The sequence below is a fragment of the Miniopterus natalensis genome, chromosome 2 (genome assembly GCF_054644295.1).
Source record: "Miniopterus natalensis isolate mMinNat1 chromosome 2, mMinNat1.hap1, whole genome shotgun sequence".
Lineage (NCBI taxonomy): Eukaryota > Metazoa > Chordata > Mammalia > Chiroptera > Miniopteridae > Miniopterus > Miniopterus natalensis.
Genome location: NC_142082.1, coordinates 158,844,183 through 158,863,434, shown reverse-complemented (window position 1 = coordinate 158,863,434; position 19,252 = coordinate 158,844,183). Strand labels below are relative to the sequence as shown.

Sequence of the window (19,252 nt, the reverse complement as noted above, 5' to 3'; positions counted from 1 at the left end):
GTCTCATGTAAACCTAAAAATATTTTCAACACTAGAAAGGAGAAATTTAGTCCAACTGTCATGTAAATCTGTCTTGGGTTCACGTGAACTTGAAAAATATTAATGGATAAATGCAGTATTTGCAGTATTATTTGAAACAACATAATTTTTGTCTTTTTAAAACATATAAAATTCTTTAAGAAGTGCAATGTATTTCTAATTTCAATATTTTATATCAACTGAAATAAATTAGCCACAATCATTTGATACCATAATTTCATATTTTTCCCATTTGGAAGGCTATATGCTTTACCTTCTTTATAGTTTCATTTATTTTTATGGGAGATACAAGTGATTTCAATAAACAAAAGGTAAGATACAAAGCACTGTTTCTTTCTATTCCTTCAGTATAATAACTGACTGTAGAAAATATTTTATTTATTTATGATAAAACAATCTGAATTTCTCTAATATTCAATGTAGTATTAAAACATTGCCTTACACACTAAAATGGTAAATAATTATCAAGATACTTAAATAATAATTCCTTCAAGTGCTGTCATAATAATTTTATATGTGCAAAGTATAGCAATTAACAAATAAATGCCATGGAATAGAAGTATAAATGTTTTATTCAAAAATAGCATGAAAGCTATTATAAGGTCTAAAATATTCTTTATTTATAGAGTATACAGAAAAGGATATATAAATTGTGTTATAATATGTCATTCTGTCAAGGATATCTTTTAGACATTTTAATTATGACTCAAAAATTTAAAAAGCTAAGGAGAATTCCCAATTTTCTATAAGAGAAAAAAATTGGATAATAAAAATACTTTATATTTGACTTTGGAATTTTCTTGTGCGCTTATAATTTAATAAGAGTGTTTTCTGGTGATACAGATTAAAACTGAAATTTAACTATCAAGCTCCATTGTATGGCTTGGGAAGAGTGTGGGAACTTTATAAACATATCAAATAGAGTTGGAAACACTGCCTATTATAGGACCTGGCTCCTTTTTTGATCTTTGCTGACAGCTTTCAAACCTCACCTTTTGCCCGTCTGCCCCAAGCAGGGTCAAGCTGAGAAAGTTCGGATGTGCCCACCTTTGGCACTGGCAAGAAATTCAAACCACAACAAGCCTGGGCCACAGGTGCCGGAACACCCATTCCCTAATCATAATGAAAGCAGAGTTGGTTTCCTTTCCTTGCTCTCACAAACCATTTTTGGATCAGCTTAAGAGATTGTCCTGCTCTCCCCAGAAAGTCCAGAAGACCTCATTATGTGATAAATATTTTCATCACCTCATGGTGTGTGTGTGTGTTTATCAATCTTGACATCCAAACCAAACTTTGGGTCTATCCTGATTCTGTGAGATAACCACAACAGCTATCTACCCAGAACAACCTGATCTAAAAATATTATAGCAAACCATTTAAGGGAGAACAGTGATATTTCATAAGGCCAATTCTTACCTCAAATTGGTGGGTATAACCACACAATGAGGGCCCAAACTTTATAAGATCAGGTTTACCATGCTTATTCTAAAGTGTCAAGAAACATTTATTGAGTATATATCACTGAAGTCATTGTGCTAAATGCTGGGATTAGAGACATAGGCAAGAAAAACCAAAGTGTATAAAATACACTTCCTTTCCTCGAAGAGGAAGCCCAATAGGGACACAGCCAACTCAAACACAATAAACACTGTTAAATGCAATCAAGTACTATGAACATGATTATTTCTGCCAGAGATTGGTGGGGAAGGTAGTATTTGAGCTTGCCATTCATAGATCCACAGGCTTCTATAGGTGGGACAAGAGAGCCTGGAATGGAAGAGACAAGAAAAGTCGATGTGTTCAGGGAACTGGAATTGGGCCAGAAGAAGTGGTGGGGAGGGAAGGTAACAACATTTCCCTTTTAGTAAGATAACTCTTAGGGCAGCATAGGGGTACATTAGAAGCAGAGAACAGGATGAAAGACCCATGAGGAGCCTTTTTTAATAGTTCGAGTGGGAGAAGAAGGCTTACAATAGGGCAGTCACAATAAAAACTAAAATAAGGAAGCTGAGGCGCACTTCTGAGTTGCCGAGACTTGATCAATTGAATTTTGGGGTGATGGGGTGTAGTGTAAGAAATGCCTCCAGTTTTCTAAATGGCACGAATCTGATATTTATAGAACAAAAATGGTGTGCCTGGTATACTGTGGAGTTAAATGCAATTTTTCTGGTTTGTTCAGCTCCAGAAGCTAAGAACAGTATAATAGGTACCAACTACCCCAATGCCTTTAACACAAGATGCTAGACCATGCTGAAAGCTTAGAACGTAGGTGCGTGCTAAGAGATGATAAAACTGTTTTTGCCGGCGTTAGCCCATTATATTTCTTTAGGCTAAACACGGGAAAGTAAACAACCCATTGACAAGTTGCAGAAGGCTGTAATAAGAATTCTTTGGAAGAAAGTCGTACAATGCTGGTAGGAAACCATCCCCCCAGTTCCAACACACTCACAGTCCTAGAGCTGGTCCCTGTCCCTCGCACAGGTGAAAAGTTCGAGAGATGTATTTGGGGGGCTTTACCTGTATGCCTGGAGTGGGGGGTCACAGGAGCCGGCACCCCTTTCCGCTGAAGGCAGAGATGTGGTTAGCTAGGTGGCCTGACAGCAGAAAGATGCTGCTAGGTTCGCATGCACTTTCACAGCTTGCTGGGGGAAGTTTGAGTGAGTTTCCCAAGAGCCCACTGTGGTCCCCGAGTCATCTTAAGATGCTTAATTTCTCACAGGAGCTTGTAGGGAGCACATCAGAGCAATTCATTTATTTTAAGAATGTTCTGCCCCGGGAGATCACTGGTCTGTCTTTAGACAATCTGCCAAGCCTCCGTTGGCGACCCATCTTCTTTAATTTTTGTTTTCTGTCTTCTCTCTATCGAATGTACGCGGAGAAAACTACATTCAGGCGTAGTAACCATCACGCGGAGCCCGGGTGCCAAGACGCGGCTGCAAGCTCCGGAGCGCAGTCCCCGGCCAATGCGCGAAGAGACTAAGTGTGAGCTGCGGGGCACCCGTAGGCGGAGTCGCCGCTCGGGCCCCGGAAGTGGCGGGGACGCGATCGCCTCGGCTCCCCGGCGGTCGGCGGTAAAGCATCAGAAGCCTGAGCATGGAGGCAGCGCGCCCTCCTCCGACGGCGGGGAAGTTCGTGGTGGTCGGCGGTGGCATCGCGGGTGTCACTTGTGCGGAGCAGGTAGGGCGGGCGGGAGGCTCCGCCTCTTCCTCGACCCCGGAGGCCGCAGCTCCGGGGGCGCCCTCCCGCCCCCTCCCCTCCTCCTCCCCGCCCCCTCCCGCCCCTCGGCCCCCTTCCCCGGCCCTCCGAGACTCTCTCCCCCGCCTGCTCTCCTGCTCGGGGGTATTGGAGGCTGCGGGGAGGCCCCGGTGTCTTTAATGCCGCGCGAGCTTCGCTCGGGGCGCAGAGCCTGGGGCGCGGCGGGGAGCGAGCTGGGGACCCGGTCTAGTGACGTCAGAGCAGAGCGGAGGGCTTGTGACTGGTTAAGTACTTGGTCAGAAAACTCAGCCCCCTTTGTAATTAGATTGAATTCAGCTCCCAGATTGGTGCCAAGTCCTCGGTGCATCGTAGCCCTTACATAAGTTTCCTGTACTTTGAACTCCCAAGATAGAAGATATTTCATCCCTAGTAATGTTTTGTAAAACAACCAGCAAGATATATTCGGAATGCAGCTAGGGAATGCTTTTCAGCTTATACTGAGTAATCAGACCATAGATATACATATTTTTATATTCCAAAAAGGACTAAATTATTTTTATATAAAGTAAACAATCACTGGAGTCATGAGAAATGTTACAAGAAATTCAAGAGTTTTTAACTTTCACTCTTTTAATCTTAATGTGTATTTTCCACTTATTTGCCAAGTAAACACCCATGATCCAGGCACTAAGGGCTTATTAGTCGAATATAAACAGTATGTTACCTTATTTTAGGAACCTACTTTTTAGGGGTTCACAGCCTAGTAGAAGAGACATGTACGTTTTCATCCGGGTGTTTGCTATCTTAGGGGTGCCTGCTGAGTTGGTAGGGAGTGAATTAGGAAAGAGGTATTGTTTCTCCAAGGAGGTATACTTTTGTCTCAGTGTGGAACAATGAGTGAAAATTCATCCCTTAAACAAGAAAAGACAGACGTTCCACAGGGAAGCAGTGGTAAAGCCTCAGGTGGAGAAGCATGGCATCATCTGGGAGCAGCAAAACTTAAAGCACATGGTGCTGAGGGGAGGTGACCAGAGATGCCAGCAAGGTTGGCAGAGACCAGATCATAAAGGATCTTGTAAGTCATGCTAAGAAATTACCAGGAACTTGCAAATAGTCAGATGATTTTGAGCAGTGGAGTAATGTGATCAAATGAAAAAGTTTAAAAGATTCGTTATAATGTGGGGCAGAGGCAGCTGGTTAATATGAGACTGGAAGGCCAATTGAAAGGTGATTTTAGTAGTATAAAGAAGCTTTGAGGGCCTGGGCTAGCAATGGAAACAGAAAGCTGGAGGAGGGGGGATTACAGAATACTCAAAGGAAAGAAAGATGGGGAAGAGTGATGATATTGTCAAATACTGTAGAAAATTTAAATAAGATGATATTAAAAAGAATCTGTGGGTTTAAAGGATGTATAGTTAAATTGAACAGAGGATAATAGTATAGTAGGGATAGAAATAAAGATTGGTGGAGTTGAGAAACTGGAGCATGAGTTAGGAAAATGCTTTCAATAAGTATAAAGTGATAGACTTTTGTAGCTAGAGGAAAGTGATGAAACTATCATGTTAAGCCACCACATTTTGTTAAGGCTGATATTAAAATGGCTTGGTCTTCCCAGAATATCTACTGATTGGGCATTTAGAAGAGGCAGGATAGGAGTGCCAAGGCACTTGGGGAAAGGGCTAAGATTCTAAGCGTTTATTATTGAGGTTTACTGTAATTTCATCCTACTGAAGGCAAATGAAAATGTTTTACAATAAATAGAAGTTGGTTTAATTGTTAATTAGGAAGGTGGTTTCTCCTTATCTTCTGCATGATAACTTTCAATTGTCATATAAAATAGTTTAAGTAAATAAGGAATACCTATTTATGTCACTTTTCTTGTTCAGATCTTTGTTGGTGTTTAGTATAAATGTATTATTCATTTTAATCAATACCACAGTTGAACACTACTCACTGTAAATATGAACAAGACTCCAGATAATGGAAACCTTAGATGAGAAACAGTGGTTAGTTTCCTAGGTTAATAACTTTATTAAAATTGTACTATCCCTCTCTCACCCTACATGCCATGCATACTAATACCTAAAGTTATTTATCATATACTTTTCCTACTTTTTTTTTTAATAAGTTGGCGATTCACTTTCCATCAGAAGAGATTCTCCTGGTAACAGCTTCTCCTGTTATTAAAGCAGTTACAAATTTCAAGCAGGTAAGAACCTTTGTATAACTTTCTTAGTATTAATTTTTCAAAATTGCAATAACTTGCATAGCAGGCAGTGTAACTGTACTGTTTTACTTGTTTAAAATGACAAACGTTCTTTTGATATTCATTTTAAAATTATAGCTCAAAGTTTAGGGTTTTTCAGATCGAATACCAGAAGTACCCAGAATGATACTGAATTTCTAGTCTTCTGTTTTTCCCTGCTATCTTTTCCTACCACTCTGAATTACTTTTCTGAAAATTTAAAATCAGATTCTTTTGGGTAAAGATGCTATGAAATCTAAATATATGTGTATTTATATTTTTATTATAAAATACATATGTGTGCATGTGTATTTACAAATCAAAAATGCTTCTGAGCCAAGTTTACAGTTGTAGATAATTAATGTTTCAGATGTACAATAAGCATCTCAGAACACTTTGCAGTTCCATGAATTTATATTACACGTGTTATAACATTATATTAGGAGTCTAAGATCATTTGGGTCATAATATGATAGAAGAATGGTCTCCAAACATTTTTTTGATCCTGTAGCTTACCTATTAAAAAGTTTTGCATTCAGATTCTAGTATATATACATTTATAAGTTATATTCCTGTGCTGCAGTGCTATAATTATGAGTGTTACAATGCCTATGCAAAAAAAAATAAATAAATGAATAAAAAGGTAAAAAAACAAATATTTTTTTCCACACTTCAGTGAAGACTACAACCGTAGTCTTTGATTTAAAATGTTTTCCCTTATAATATCCTGATAGTAGAATATAACCTTTTCATTGTCTAAGATTTATTATTTATTCATGTAAAGGTTAATAGACTTGATGTCAAGAAAGAAAAACCACCTTCCTCCTACCCGTCTCCCACAGACACACCTTTCCAGTCTTAAAGTATATTTTATGCAAGTTCTTTTACATATTGTCTCCCAGGGAAGAGGTCAATGTGTAGTTAGCGCACCTCATTCTCATATATATAAACCCCTAAGACCAAGGGTAAGTTAGTTCCATATATTACTCCTTTATGACCTGCCTAAAGATACATAAGATATCTTAGTACCTAGGTACAACCAAAAGACATGGGATTGGAAGAACCAGAGAACAATTATGGCTATTAATCTCTAAAAGAAAAAAGGGGATATTTTTTTACAAGTTTAAGCACACATACGTAAGAGAAAGATGTATAACTGGTTCTTATACATGTCTTTCCAGGAGACTTAATTTGATGTAATGATCCCAGAGTTATAAGACTTGAGTTCAGTTTTTGCCAGTTTTGTAAGTTTTGTACAATAGAAGAAAATGACTTGGGTTCTAGGCCTAACTCTGGTATTACTGGCTCTGTAACTTTGGCAAATCTCTGTACCTGAGTTGTTTCACCTGTAATATTCAGGTAATACACTCTTGCTTACTTTACAAGGTTGTGGACTTAGGATGTACGGTAGATGCTTGAGTAAGGTTGTTTCATTCAATATCATTTTGTTAAAACGTCGATGAAATGCCATAGGAACTTAACTCTTGTTTATATCAGTTAGACTGTGATAAAATTGGTTTTGTTATATGTCATTTCACTTAAAGCCTTAGTTCGAAGTGGAAAACTGAAAGAGTAGTATCCCTGAAGCCAAGGAAGGCATAAGCTTTCATTTCTAATGCAGCAAATACTGCTAGGTATAACTCAAACAAAAGCCGTTTGGGGTCCTCAGTCATTTGTAAGAGTGTAAAGGGGTCATGACACTAAGAAGTTTGAGAACTGCTGTGGCCACATAGTAGGATTTCCATGCAGTGTAAAAGGAATAACTGAGGTCAGATACCAATCTGCAAGATGTGTGGTTCTTCAACAGCAAACTGGGTAAAAGACTAGAGAAAGCAGGTAGTTTGATCTGTGGTTGGGAGATTTTCTGGTAATTAATGGTTAAGGATAAGAGAGCAAGGAAATAAAGGGTTTGGGCAAAAGATGGAATGATCCACAGTGGAGTCTCAGCAGGATAGGAGGGAAAGTGAGTCCAAGGGGATGCCAGTGATTTTGGAGAACAGGAAAGAAGAGTCCAAAGACTAGATCACAATAAGGTTTTCTAGTAAGTGAAAAGAGAAAGCTGCAAGGATAAAGAAATAAGCTGTTTGATTAAACTACACAGAAGTAAGTAGTGTTAACCCTCATGTTACAGGTGAGTAGCCTTCATTTTACAGGACAGGAAACTAAGGCTTAGTGACCTAACCAACTTGCCCAAGAGTGGTAAGACTAGTATTTGAGTTTAAGTCTTAAAATGCAGAATCTATCCCTCTTTCAACTGTATTTCCTGCAGTTGGCCAACGTCCTTGTTTTATGAACATGAAATAAGTAGTGTATAAAAAGAAATGGAACTATTTTTATTATTTAAAATTCTTGAAGTAAATTTTTTAAAAATATATTCTTATATTCTTACCTCTTTGATCAAATACAGGTTTCTAAAGTATTGGAAGAGTTTGATGTTGAAGAACAACCAAGTACCATGTTAGAAAACCGCTTTCCCAACATTAAGGTCATAGAATGTGGAGTAAAGCAACTGAAGAGTGGAGAACATGTAAGAGAATATTTTCCTTAATGACATTTTGATTTGTTAAATCTTGGTGAGGTTTTAGCCTAGCTTCCTTTGACCCCACCTGTACCACCACCAAAGTCCCTAGCATGTAAATTTTAGTGACATTGATTTCCATTATTAGAATCATTTACACTTTTTTGTGAGTTTATTGGGATTGTGTGATTAGTTTACTTTTGGTGTTTTAGGTTTTACATTTCAAATTAGCATTAACATTTATATACTGTCCACTCTTCTCTGGGCACTACATTAAGTCAGCACAATAATATAGGAATAAGTAATAATATAAGGAATCTGTTCCTAGGAGCTCTCAGTGTCATAGGGAATATAGACATGTATACATATAATTATATGGACATGTGAAAAGCACAGTCATTGAAATATTATCAAAGCTCTGATAGTAGATATTTAGAAAGACTTCACAGACTGAGTAATATTTGAGCTGTGTTTTAAAATATAGATGAATTAAGAGTTCTTTAGATGGAAAGGGGCATTCCAGAAAGAGATTGCATGTGCAAAGACTCAAAGAAAGGAAAAGGGGGATGTGGAACAGTAATGTTGTCAGTGGGATTTGGGTGGGGCTAAGTAAAGGAGATTGGCAGACAGGGCTGGAGAAATAAATAAATAAGACTGTGAAGAGCTTTTTATGTCATGCCAAGAAATTGAGTTCATTGATAATCAAGGGAGAAATAGTAAAGAGATTTTAAGTGGAGGCAGAAATGATGAAATACGTGTTCTTTTAGAAAAATATATCTGACATAAGTGTCAAGGATGAACTGGAGTGGAATGAGTGGCTACTGGACAACAACCAAATTAGAAGGTGGTTGTAATAGTCCAAAATGATATATATAAGGCCAAAACCAAACAGTGTCAGGAATAAGGCAGTCTCAGAAAAGGATGTTATCAGGTGATCAGCAGTATCAAGTGAGCTTTAGGCAAGATGTGAAGTAGAGTTTGTAGTTGTTTCTCTAAAGCAGCTCTAATTTATGAATCCTCCCTTAGGGATAAAACACATATACACCACATTTGGAACACGAATAATTGGACAGGAAAAAAATTAAGAAAAAGTAATGAATTTTATGAAAAAAGAATAAAAAATCTGCATCCAAAAACCAGAGTAAGTTTCTAATACTTATAGTGGTAGTACTTATTCAGTATAACAGCCCTGTCAGTTAATTTGCAAATTGAAGTAGGCTTAGAAGTACACTAATGAACTGTGAGGGAACCTTCATATTAGGGCATTTGGATGAAGCAGAGTGCCACCCATTGTCACTTGGAAAGTGCCCTCGCATGAGGTTCATGTCCACATTCTCTCATACATCTTTCATATTCTTTAGTGAATTAGAAATAATTTGTTTTATCTTCGTGTCTACTTCTAAAAAATTAACAGTAGCTAATGAAGAGTGTTTGTGTTTGTTTTTACAGTAGTTAAATGCAAATTTTAAAAAAGAATTTTTTATCCTCACCCAAGGGTATTTTTTCTGTTGATTTTTTTTTGGCAGGGGGGCAGAGAGAGAGAGACATCAGTGTGACAGAGACACTTCGATTGGTTGCCTCCTGCTCACGTTGACCGGGGCCAGGAATCGAACCTGCAACCGAGGCATGTGCCTTGACCGGAAATTGAACCCAAGACCCTTCGGTCTGCAGGCTGACACTCTAACCATTGAGCAACTGGCCAGAGCGAAAATTATTTTTTAAATTTGGTCAGTGCCTGTAACTCACTTCTGTTTGTCAGATAAAACTCTAACCAGATTGTCTGAAGGAAGACTTGTATGAAGTTTTTATATGCATTATACTATGTTGGATTATTGCTTTTGTGTATGTTATGCAGCTAAAGAGTTAACATGAGTCAGAAATGTCTCAATGGATAGTAAGTGCTATGTTATGATTTGCCAAGTTTTATAATTCCAAACACATGGCAAAAATGTTAACCCCTAAACCATTCCAACAGAGTCCAGCATCTCTCATGTATATCTGCTTTCTAAATGCTACTACTTATCTGTAGATTTTCCTCAATATTAAGAAACAAAAACAATGGATCTATGAAATGTTTTAGACTCATTGATGTTATTAAAAATTAATATAAATATCTTCAAAGCCAGTACATGCTAGGATTTAAGTTTAACATGTTTGTCACTTAGGTGAAAATATAATCCCCAAAGAGTGTGTAGTTTGCTGGTAAAGTGATTATTTGTACCTAAGAATGTCAATACTTTTTTAGCGCTTCTAATCTTTTTGGATTAAGAAGATACATTGTAGCCTCTTCTACCACACACTACTTAACTCCCCTTACCCATAATAGAGATTAAGGTATTACACCATTAGACTCACTAGATCTTCTTACAATAACTTCCACTGAGATGAGAAATATTCATCAGAATGCTCAATTTTAAAATTTCAAAATGTTTACATTTTCATCTAAGGTCAACATTTCTTTCTAAACATCATGAGATTCCCTAAGTTTTATGCAAAATATACCTTTTCTTCCATGGGAGAAAGGCTAGTTTTCATCAGATTCTCAAAATAATTCATGGCCCTAAGACAATTAAGAATCACTGGATTGAATGCATTCCTGTGCTTACTTTGCTTTGCATTTGCTGTGACAAACTATTGAATGACACCAAGAGGCAACCTTAATATACTTTTTGCTTTTGTGTTTTGACTGTTTAAAATTAAATTGTTCCCATTTATAAATGCTCCCCTTCTCCCCTTCATTGCTCTATGTTTTTACAGTGCATTTTAACAGAAGATGGCAGTCAGCATGTATATAAGCAACTCTGTCTGTGTGCTGGAGCTAAACCAAAGTTGATATGTGAAGGAAATCCTTACGTCATAGGAATTCGTGATACAGATAGTGCTCAGGTAATACTGGGGTTGAGTTATGAGAAATAAACATGAAGATTTTTTCTTAGATGTCTTTTTCTACATTTGAATGAAAATGTACCACTTACAATGTTAATCTCTAAACTGTAGGAGCAGAAGAGAAGTTTTTTGTTTTGTGACCCATAAACCAGAAAGTAGTTATAAGGTTCTATTATGGCCAAGTTCAGTTTGTTTTTAGTTGATAGTCTATCTTGTTTACTATTCATGCTGATATTCTGTGTTCCTTCTGTTAAATGATGTCCCAAATTTAATGACTATGCTGAAGGGTACAGCTTACGTTGTGCACACACTCATTACTCTACTGTGATTGGGAATGTGTGATTTGTAACCTAAATAATGTAATGATTTTTCCCCCAAAATATATAGCATACCCAAAACTTACTGAACTTATTCCTCAGCAAAGAAATTAATACTCAGAAGATCTCTGGTACAGAATCATGACAGAATCCTAAAGCCAGAAAAGTCACTCACTTTATTGTTCTGCTCAAGAACAGTAATAGCTCTCCCAGTAAGGTGAAACTCTATCTGTGGAACCTTATACTACTTCTTTTGATAATTTGTTTCAGGGTGTTGACCCTTATTGCAAACCTGCTTTTCCTGGTTTCAAATCACAATACTCTGTCTTACTTCAAGTTCCTTGTTCTGTCCCATGAGGTGATAATGTTACACTTATGTAACAGTGTTTTATATTCTTGAAAATCGATAGTTTCAACCTATTCTTAAATAATTCGGAGTTTAGAGAAAACTTGAACTTGATTATCTTCTTGTAAACATTTGGGGTTCATATGATCAAAGACTGCATTCATAACTATGTTCCAGCGACGCTCTCTACATACATGAACTCATTGAGTCCTTGTGGTAATTCTGTGTGACAGTCATTACTCCCATTCTACAAATAGGACATAGAAATAGAGATACTAAGCAATTTACTTATACTAAGGTAGTTATTAAGTTTATCAGAGTACAGTTTAAACTCATGCCATTCATCTCCATGTCCAGTGCTCTTTACAGATCTTAAATTATCTACTTCCTTCAATAAAGGACAAATTAAACTTAACTTTTTTTTGTTTTAGAATTTTTAAGAAGTCAGTTTCAGTGGTTATTTATTGAATATCACAATAACTTTCGGGGTCAATTTAATAGAAACGGTAACTTAGGAGGAATTTAGCTATTCGGATGTCAGTCTGAAGCATTGGTACTATTCTGTACTTTTGAAAGTCTCCTAAGAGTGACCACTGGCTTTTCTCCAAGCTCATTGTGATCTTTTTAGGGAGGGTGGTGGTAACAAGTAGCTGTCTTATAATGGTAATAACATTTTTAAAAAGAAATGTTAGACATTATTATGTGCATGCTACTCCTAACAGCTTTATCTACATCCTCTTAATGCTTACAGAAACCTTGAGATATAGTCCCTTCTTTCTTCCATTTATAGTTGAATCAAGCTCGAGAGGTTAAGCGACTTGCCCGTGGCCCCCAGTTAATAACTGCTAGAACCAGGGACTCCAGAGGTTGTGCTCTTAACCATTATGCTGCAGGTTTCAAGTGCAGGGTGTATCGACTGAGGGACTAGAAGAAAAGGAAGAACCCTGTATCCATGATACAGATCAGTGTTATGCTAGTAAATTGATTTGGTCAAATAGTTGGGAATGTAGTAAACTGAAGACAGGGCCTCCTGCTGAAATTCTGAATAGTACTCCAAATGTAATGACATAAAAGCAAGGACCAGGAGAGGCATTGCTGTCAAGGCAGTTTAGAGTGAAACATAGAGAACATTTGTAGTATTAGTTGGGAGGGTGCATCCTGGCAGAGTGGGAAAGGGAGATTTATTATCAGTGAAGCCTCTTGCTTCCAGTATTACCCACTATACAAAACACTGTCATTTTCTTTTTAATATAGGAATTTCAGAAACAGCTTACTAACGCTAAAAGAATAATGATCATAGGGAATGGTGGTATCGCACTTGAATTGGTGTAAGTATGTATTTTTAAAAACTCTGTGATTCATGTGATTATTGGCCGACTAGAAAAGATCTTAGTATCCTAAAAATCAAAGATAAATATAATTGTTTTCCATATATTTTCAAGAACAAAAATCCACTTAATTATTTTAACTTTCATGGGATTCAGTTGCAGAAATGTTATCAAACATGAGTTTAGGCAGTGCTTTAGGCTCAAAGGGTCATCCACTGGTGAGCGGCTAGATTTGACCCATATGTTTTATAGTGTGTACTATATTAAAAAACAGTTTGAATGTGTACACCTTGAGAGATTTCTAGTCATAGTCCCTACCACTTTTTATTGCTTATGCCCGTCCTGTTTACTCAGTTATATTACGTGTCTGGCCCATGAAACCCAAAGGGTTTGTCACTCCTGTTTCAGGATATATGGCACTCCCAGCTCCTGGTTTTGGGAAGTTTGGGAAATGTGAACACATTAATGAATATGAAATATTATCATCTTACGATGATATTTCAAATTCACAGATCACTGAAGAATATCCTGCTATAGTCTACAGAGCATTGATTCACTTTCTTTGTGATTTTATCTTCCAGCAGATGGCTAACAAGGAATAGTCTTGATATTTTTCAGACCAGAAAGTTAGGTCTGATTACAAAAAGGACAAATTTGTATCAAAATAAGAAATCTGCTAAAGCCCTGTCTTTGCTCAATTTTATCCATTCCAACTCTCAGACTCAGTTTTTGCCCCTGTTTTTTAGAGGATGATGAATCCTGTTGGAAGCCTCTAAGAGTTCTTCAGTTGCCTGAGTACTAGGAATAACAGTCATTATTTGTAATTATGAAATTTGTGAAATGCAGAGAAAAACTAGAGTATCAAAACCAGACTGGGCCAAAAGGGAGGAGGCACAGATTTATTTTAAGAGGGACTTCAAATCCTTATGCACAAGTAACAGGTTTTCTCCGTCAGCTATCAGCAAAACTATAATTTAATACTGTTATTTACAATGAAATGCTTTCTTACCTTAAAAAATGTTCAAAGTATCACAACATTTAATCTTACTATTTCTGTAATATATAAAATATCTGTTATCAAAGAGGTCTGCAATTCTCAGTATAGTAGCTGTGTACCATCCATCCATCCATCCATAATTGATTACACTATAACCAGATGAAGCATTTCACTCCTGGGAACCCTGCGGGACACTGAATTATAACCATGTTGTAGAAACAGAACACTTTGAAATGACATTTATTGTAATGAAACTTTACCTGATGGTCAGTATACATATCACTTATATGTTCTTTCAGGAAACTGGTTAAATTTCTTTTATTATTTATTCTGCTTTAACTCTTATCCTGAACGAATGTTACATTCCCTTTTTTATTCATTCTAAGTTTGCCTTAAAATATTTTCTTTACTTGTGCCTTAGGAGAGAATTGTTATTTGCAGGTACATATCTTTGTACCTACTCAGACTTTTGAAACTACTCTAAGTAACTTTAATATTCCTTTTAGGTATGAAATTGAAGGATGTGAAGTAATTTGGGCCATTAAAGATAAGGCTATTGGGAATACTTTCTTTGATGCAGGAGCAGCTGAATTCTTGACCTCAAAGCTCATTGCCAAAAAACCAGAGGCTAAAATTGCACATAAAAGAACCAGATATACAACTGAAGGTAAATATAGCATCTAACTCATTAATTCACAGATATAGCTATTTTTTAACCATAAAGAAAAAGACTATAAGAAAACTTAGCAAAATATATTTTGGAGCTAGGAATACAGGTAGTATTTATTTCTATATATCCTTATGTGACTCCTTAGATTTTCTAGAATATATATTTTTATGAAAAATAAACCAGTCCACCTGCATCTTTGTAAACAGATGCTACAATTAGACAACACCTAAGGTAATTTTATAAAAAATGCAATGAGTTTACAAGCTTCACAATTATTGTTTAAAAAGTTTTTTAAAAAAACAAAAGTATGGCTTATAAAATTTAAAAATTTTGTAAGTTTAGGGCATCCCCCAAATTTACAACATTTTCAAAATTTGTTGGCTAATGTTCTTACCCTTCATAAATAATCAGTATATATAACATCCAAAAAACATTGTGTTTATACTTAATACTTGATTGAAAGAGTATCCATTTTATAGCTCTACATCACAAAATATTAAAATAATGAATAAAATGATTAATACAGATGATTGTTTAGTCATTCTGTATGTACTTATGCATAAGAATCATTGGCCTAAAAGCTGCAGAACACAAGCATAATTCTCTGCCTGGCAATTTTTATATCATTTGAATTTTGAATTGAGTTTATCTCTTCAGGAAAGAAAAAGGAAGCTGGAACCAAAGTTAATGCCAGTAATATAGGCAGTGCCTTGGGACCTGATTGGCATGAAGGCTTGAATCTTAAAGGAACAAAAGAGGTATGGTTTCATATGCTGATTAAACATGTCTCAATGCAATTTTAAATTCTTGAATCATTTGTTGAAGACTGGTTACAAATATGTAGTCAAAGGATTGCTGAGTCACTTTACTTAAAATCCATAGTGCTAAGAAAGGACTTGGCCCACATGCCCACCAGATGGGTGGATATTAAATTCATCTAAAACTGACTCTCAGCCTTCTTTCTATATCCCAAGAGATAGAGATCTCCATATACAGACTACAGGGAATACACCTGTCCTATTTTAAATTAATATTTTCTTAAAGGTCATTTCAGATGCATTACAGTATTTTAAAGGTTAATAGATGGATTCTAAATAAAATATTTCTGTTTTAGTTTTCTCATAAGATTCACATTGAAACTATGTGTGAAGTAAGGAATATCTACCTTCAGAAAGAATTTAGAATTTCTAAGAAAAAGTCCTTGACATTTCCAAGAGACCATCATAATCAGTCAGTTATAACTGATAAAGGTAAGTAATAAAATAAAAAATAACTGCTTATTTAAAAGGAAAACAACTTAATCTTTATTATTATATTAAAAAACAACTTCAGCTTTCCATATAAAATTTAAACATAAAAAGTAAAAATAAGTCATTTCATTTTTATGACTTTTTAAGTTTTCTAATAAATTAAATTGTATAGAGCTTGACTCATTGTGTTTGACTTTCATAACCCTGTGAGTCAATCAGAATATCTTGCAGATTAACACAAAACAAATACTAAAAAACCTGATGTTCTCAGAGGTAAGTGACTTCCCCGAGATCAAACAGACTGAAAATGTATATAAATTTGGAACTACGACACAGATCTCCTAATTCCTATTCCACACTCCTGTGAGAATACTATCGTTTGAAGAAAAACATTCAGCCAAACCTGGTGTATGAGATATTCCAGTCATGCGTTTTTTGAATTTTTCCATAGAAAAGGGAAAGTTTTAATTTGAATAGTAAGGGAAAACACTGAAAAGTGAGTAACCTACTTGGACTAAACTATAGTATTCTCACAGGAGTGTGGAATAGGAATTAGGAGATCTGTGTCGTAGTTCCAAATTTATATACATTTTCAGTCTGTTTGATCTTGTCTTAATTTGAAATACTCTGTTACTGCTTGAAGCTCGTAAGCATTTAAAATCCCAGTGTAAGTGTCAGTGGAGTATACTCTATTAATAAAGATTTTAAAAGAAATAATTTGTAAAATGAATACCAATTTAAATTTAGTTGGTTAGAATTTCTATGTCTAAATTTGAAGGAAAAATGTTTAGAATGCCATAGTTTGGTAATCATACCCAAAACAAGGAGATGGCATTAATTGTATTAAAAGTTGTTTTAGCAAATGAGCCTTAGACAAAATATTAACGGATGTTGTTTTAAAGTCATCTCCTGCCTGCCTGTTTCTTTATTTGTTCTAGTCATTATATTCACCTAACGCTCTGGACAGTTGGTGGTGATTACATTTGAGAATAAACTTTACCTCTTTTTTTAAAGAGATATGGCCTGTATATGTGGAACTCACCAACGACAAGATATATGGCTGTGACTTCATTGTTAGTGCTACGGGAGTTACTCCAAATATAGAACCTTTTCTCTGTGGCAACAACGTAAGGTGGAATTTTTTGTCTCTGTGCATATTTGTAAAGTACTCATTATTTATTAAGATCTCTAATTCTGGAGCCTGAATAATTGTTCAACGTGTTTGTACAAACCTGTAACTTAGTGACTGAAAACAACTTCATTTCTACCCATATCTTGATTTGAAATACTCTGTTACTGCTTAAAGCTCCTAAGCATTTAAAATCCCAGTGTAAGTGTCATCATTGATGGGACTCAATGTGTAATTTACTTAATCTAAATATTGGTAAGAGACTGGCACCTGCTATGAATTCTTAAAAGTGGTATTTTGGAAAAACCGTCTTTAAATTTTTGCTTTATATCATTTGAAGCTTCCAAAAACTGAAGAATAATCTTGTAATTATGAGTGGGTTAGTCATGTGGTTATTGGGTATTTTTTATTTTTTTATTGATTTTTTAGAGAGAGAGGAAGGAGGAAAGAAAAACATCCAGGAGAAAAATATTGGCTGCCTCCTGCACGCCCCATACTGGGGGTCATCCAGCCGGCACCCCAGGCAGGCATGTGCCCTGACCTGGAATCAAACCAGTGACCTCTCGGTGCAGGGGAGGACACTAAACCACTTGAGCCACACTGGCCAGGGAAGTTATTGGGTTTATTTTTGATGTTGAAATTCTAAGGATTTTATGAGATTGTGTCTTATTAGGAATTTGATTCTCTGGAAATTCAGCTTAGTTCCCTAAATTTTGCAGCTACTTTTCACTTTCTCATTAATGATGAACTCATGGTATAAAAATTTTACTTGTTCTTTTACTTTAGAATGAAAAGTCATGTTTCATTTTTCTTACCACATATGCTCATGAGGAACATTGTTTAGTTTGATCTAGGAGAAGACGGTGGCCTGAAAGTGGATGATCATATGCACACATCCCTTCCTGATATCTATGCTGCAGGTGACATCTGTACTGCGTCCTGGCAACCCAGCCCACTCTGGCAGCAGGTAAGCTGCATACAAGATCACATGTTTTTATCCAAGATTCCATCTGAAAACAAAAGTTGCTACCAGCAAATCCAACTTCCTGGTTTTCCAACTTTTCTACTTTAAATAGAAAGCTATCTTAGAAGTTTTTTGTGACATTTAAAAAAAAATTTAGAATGTTTCCCTTTTGGTGAATTACAATTACAGTGATTACAATTACAGTGGAACTGTCTATGATGATGAAAATGTTCTGTACTTCTGCATTGCCCAGTCAGGTCTCCACTAGCCACATGTGTGTATTGAGCACTTGAAATGTGGTTGATGTGACTGAGGAACTAAATTTTATTTACTTTTAATTAATTTAAATAGCTACATATGGCTAGTGGCTACCATATTGTACATCACAGCTTTAGAGTAAAAAAACAACAGTTATAGATACAGTGGTACCTCAGTTTTCTAATGTAATCCGTTCTGGAAGACCGAGTTCTGAAATGTTGGAAAACTGAGGGATCCACAGCCGACAGCTGGGCCTCAGGACCTTGCCCTCAGTGGAAGCTGTGTGGCATGTTCGACTTCTGAGGCGTGTTCAAAAACCAAAGCATTTACCTCCGGGTTTACATTGTTCGTAACCCGAAATGTTTGTCATCAGAGACGTTCGAAAACCGAGGTACCACTGTATTATAAGCCATATAGAAAAAACAATGTGTTCCTGATGACCCTTTTCTGCCCCTATGGGAATTATTAAAAAAAAAAAGTGTTCCTATAGTGAACAGGCTTCCTCGGCCTTCGGCCTAACAGCTGCTTCCAGCTGGATCTAGACTTCCTCCTGCCCTCACAGTGTTGCCTGCCTCCTAATGGTGGAGCAAAAATACTAGAGGAAGATACTCACACAGTAGCTATAGGTGAGGTTGTCTTCAGAGCAGTAGAGATAGGTAGATTTATTAGAGATAAAAGGACCAGTCAATACCTATCTTGGTGAGGGACCAGCTCCACAAGTCGTGATATTATTCATTCAGATTAACCATGGAGTGTGAAATGTTAGAAGAGCTAGATGTTTTTCAAGAAGCAGCTGCATTATTTTGTGTGTTTTTTATGTACAGCAGAGAACATCAGTGACAAGAGAGTGCTTTCAGCCTGCTTCTAAAATGTTCCAAAGTAGCTTTTCAGTTTTTTCTGTAGTCATCCCATGTCATTTATGGGGCATATCTGTCACAAACTCTCAATTAGGAATTAGAGTTTGGAGGATTTTTTTAAGAACATTGAAAACCCTCCAGGATAAATTCTATCTTTAATGTGCATCATACTCTGATATAGGAAAGAAATAGCCAAAAATAAGCAAGTGTCTTGTTTTGAGTAAATCTTATGAGATCCCATCTCTTAATTTAT

At 36.3% G+C, this 19,252-nt stretch overlaps 1 protein-coding gene across 1 annotated transcript in view; it reads left to right on the top strand.

Annotated features, from left to right (window-relative positions):
- Window positions 1–3,107: 3,107 nt before the first annotated feature.
- Window positions 3,108–19,252, top strand: part of PYROXD1 (pyridine nucleotide-disulphide oxidoreductase domain 1) — a 21,516-nt gene continuing 5,371 nt past the window's right edge. The window contains exons 1-10 of the mRNA XM_016197408.2: window positions 3,108–3,216; window positions 5,363–5,443; window positions 7,887–8,006; window positions 10,755–10,883; window positions 12,801–12,874; window positions 14,378–14,538; window positions 15,199–15,299; window positions 15,656–15,791; window positions 16,806–16,918; window positions 17,765–17,887. Coding sequence (XP_016052894.2) covers window positions 3,133–3,216; window positions 5,363–5,443; window positions 7,887–8,006; window positions 10,755–10,883; window positions 12,801–12,874; window positions 14,378–14,538; window positions 15,199–15,299; window positions 15,656–15,791; window positions 16,806–16,918; window positions 17,765–17,887 — 1,122 coding nt within the window. The 5' untranslated portion in view covers window positions 3,108–3,132. The remainder of the gene's footprint in view (window positions 3,217–5,362; window positions 5,444–7,886; window positions 8,007–10,754; window positions 10,884–12,800; window positions 12,875–14,377; window positions 14,539–15,198; window positions 15,300–15,655; window positions 15,792–16,805; window positions 16,919–17,764; window positions 17,888–19,252) is intronic.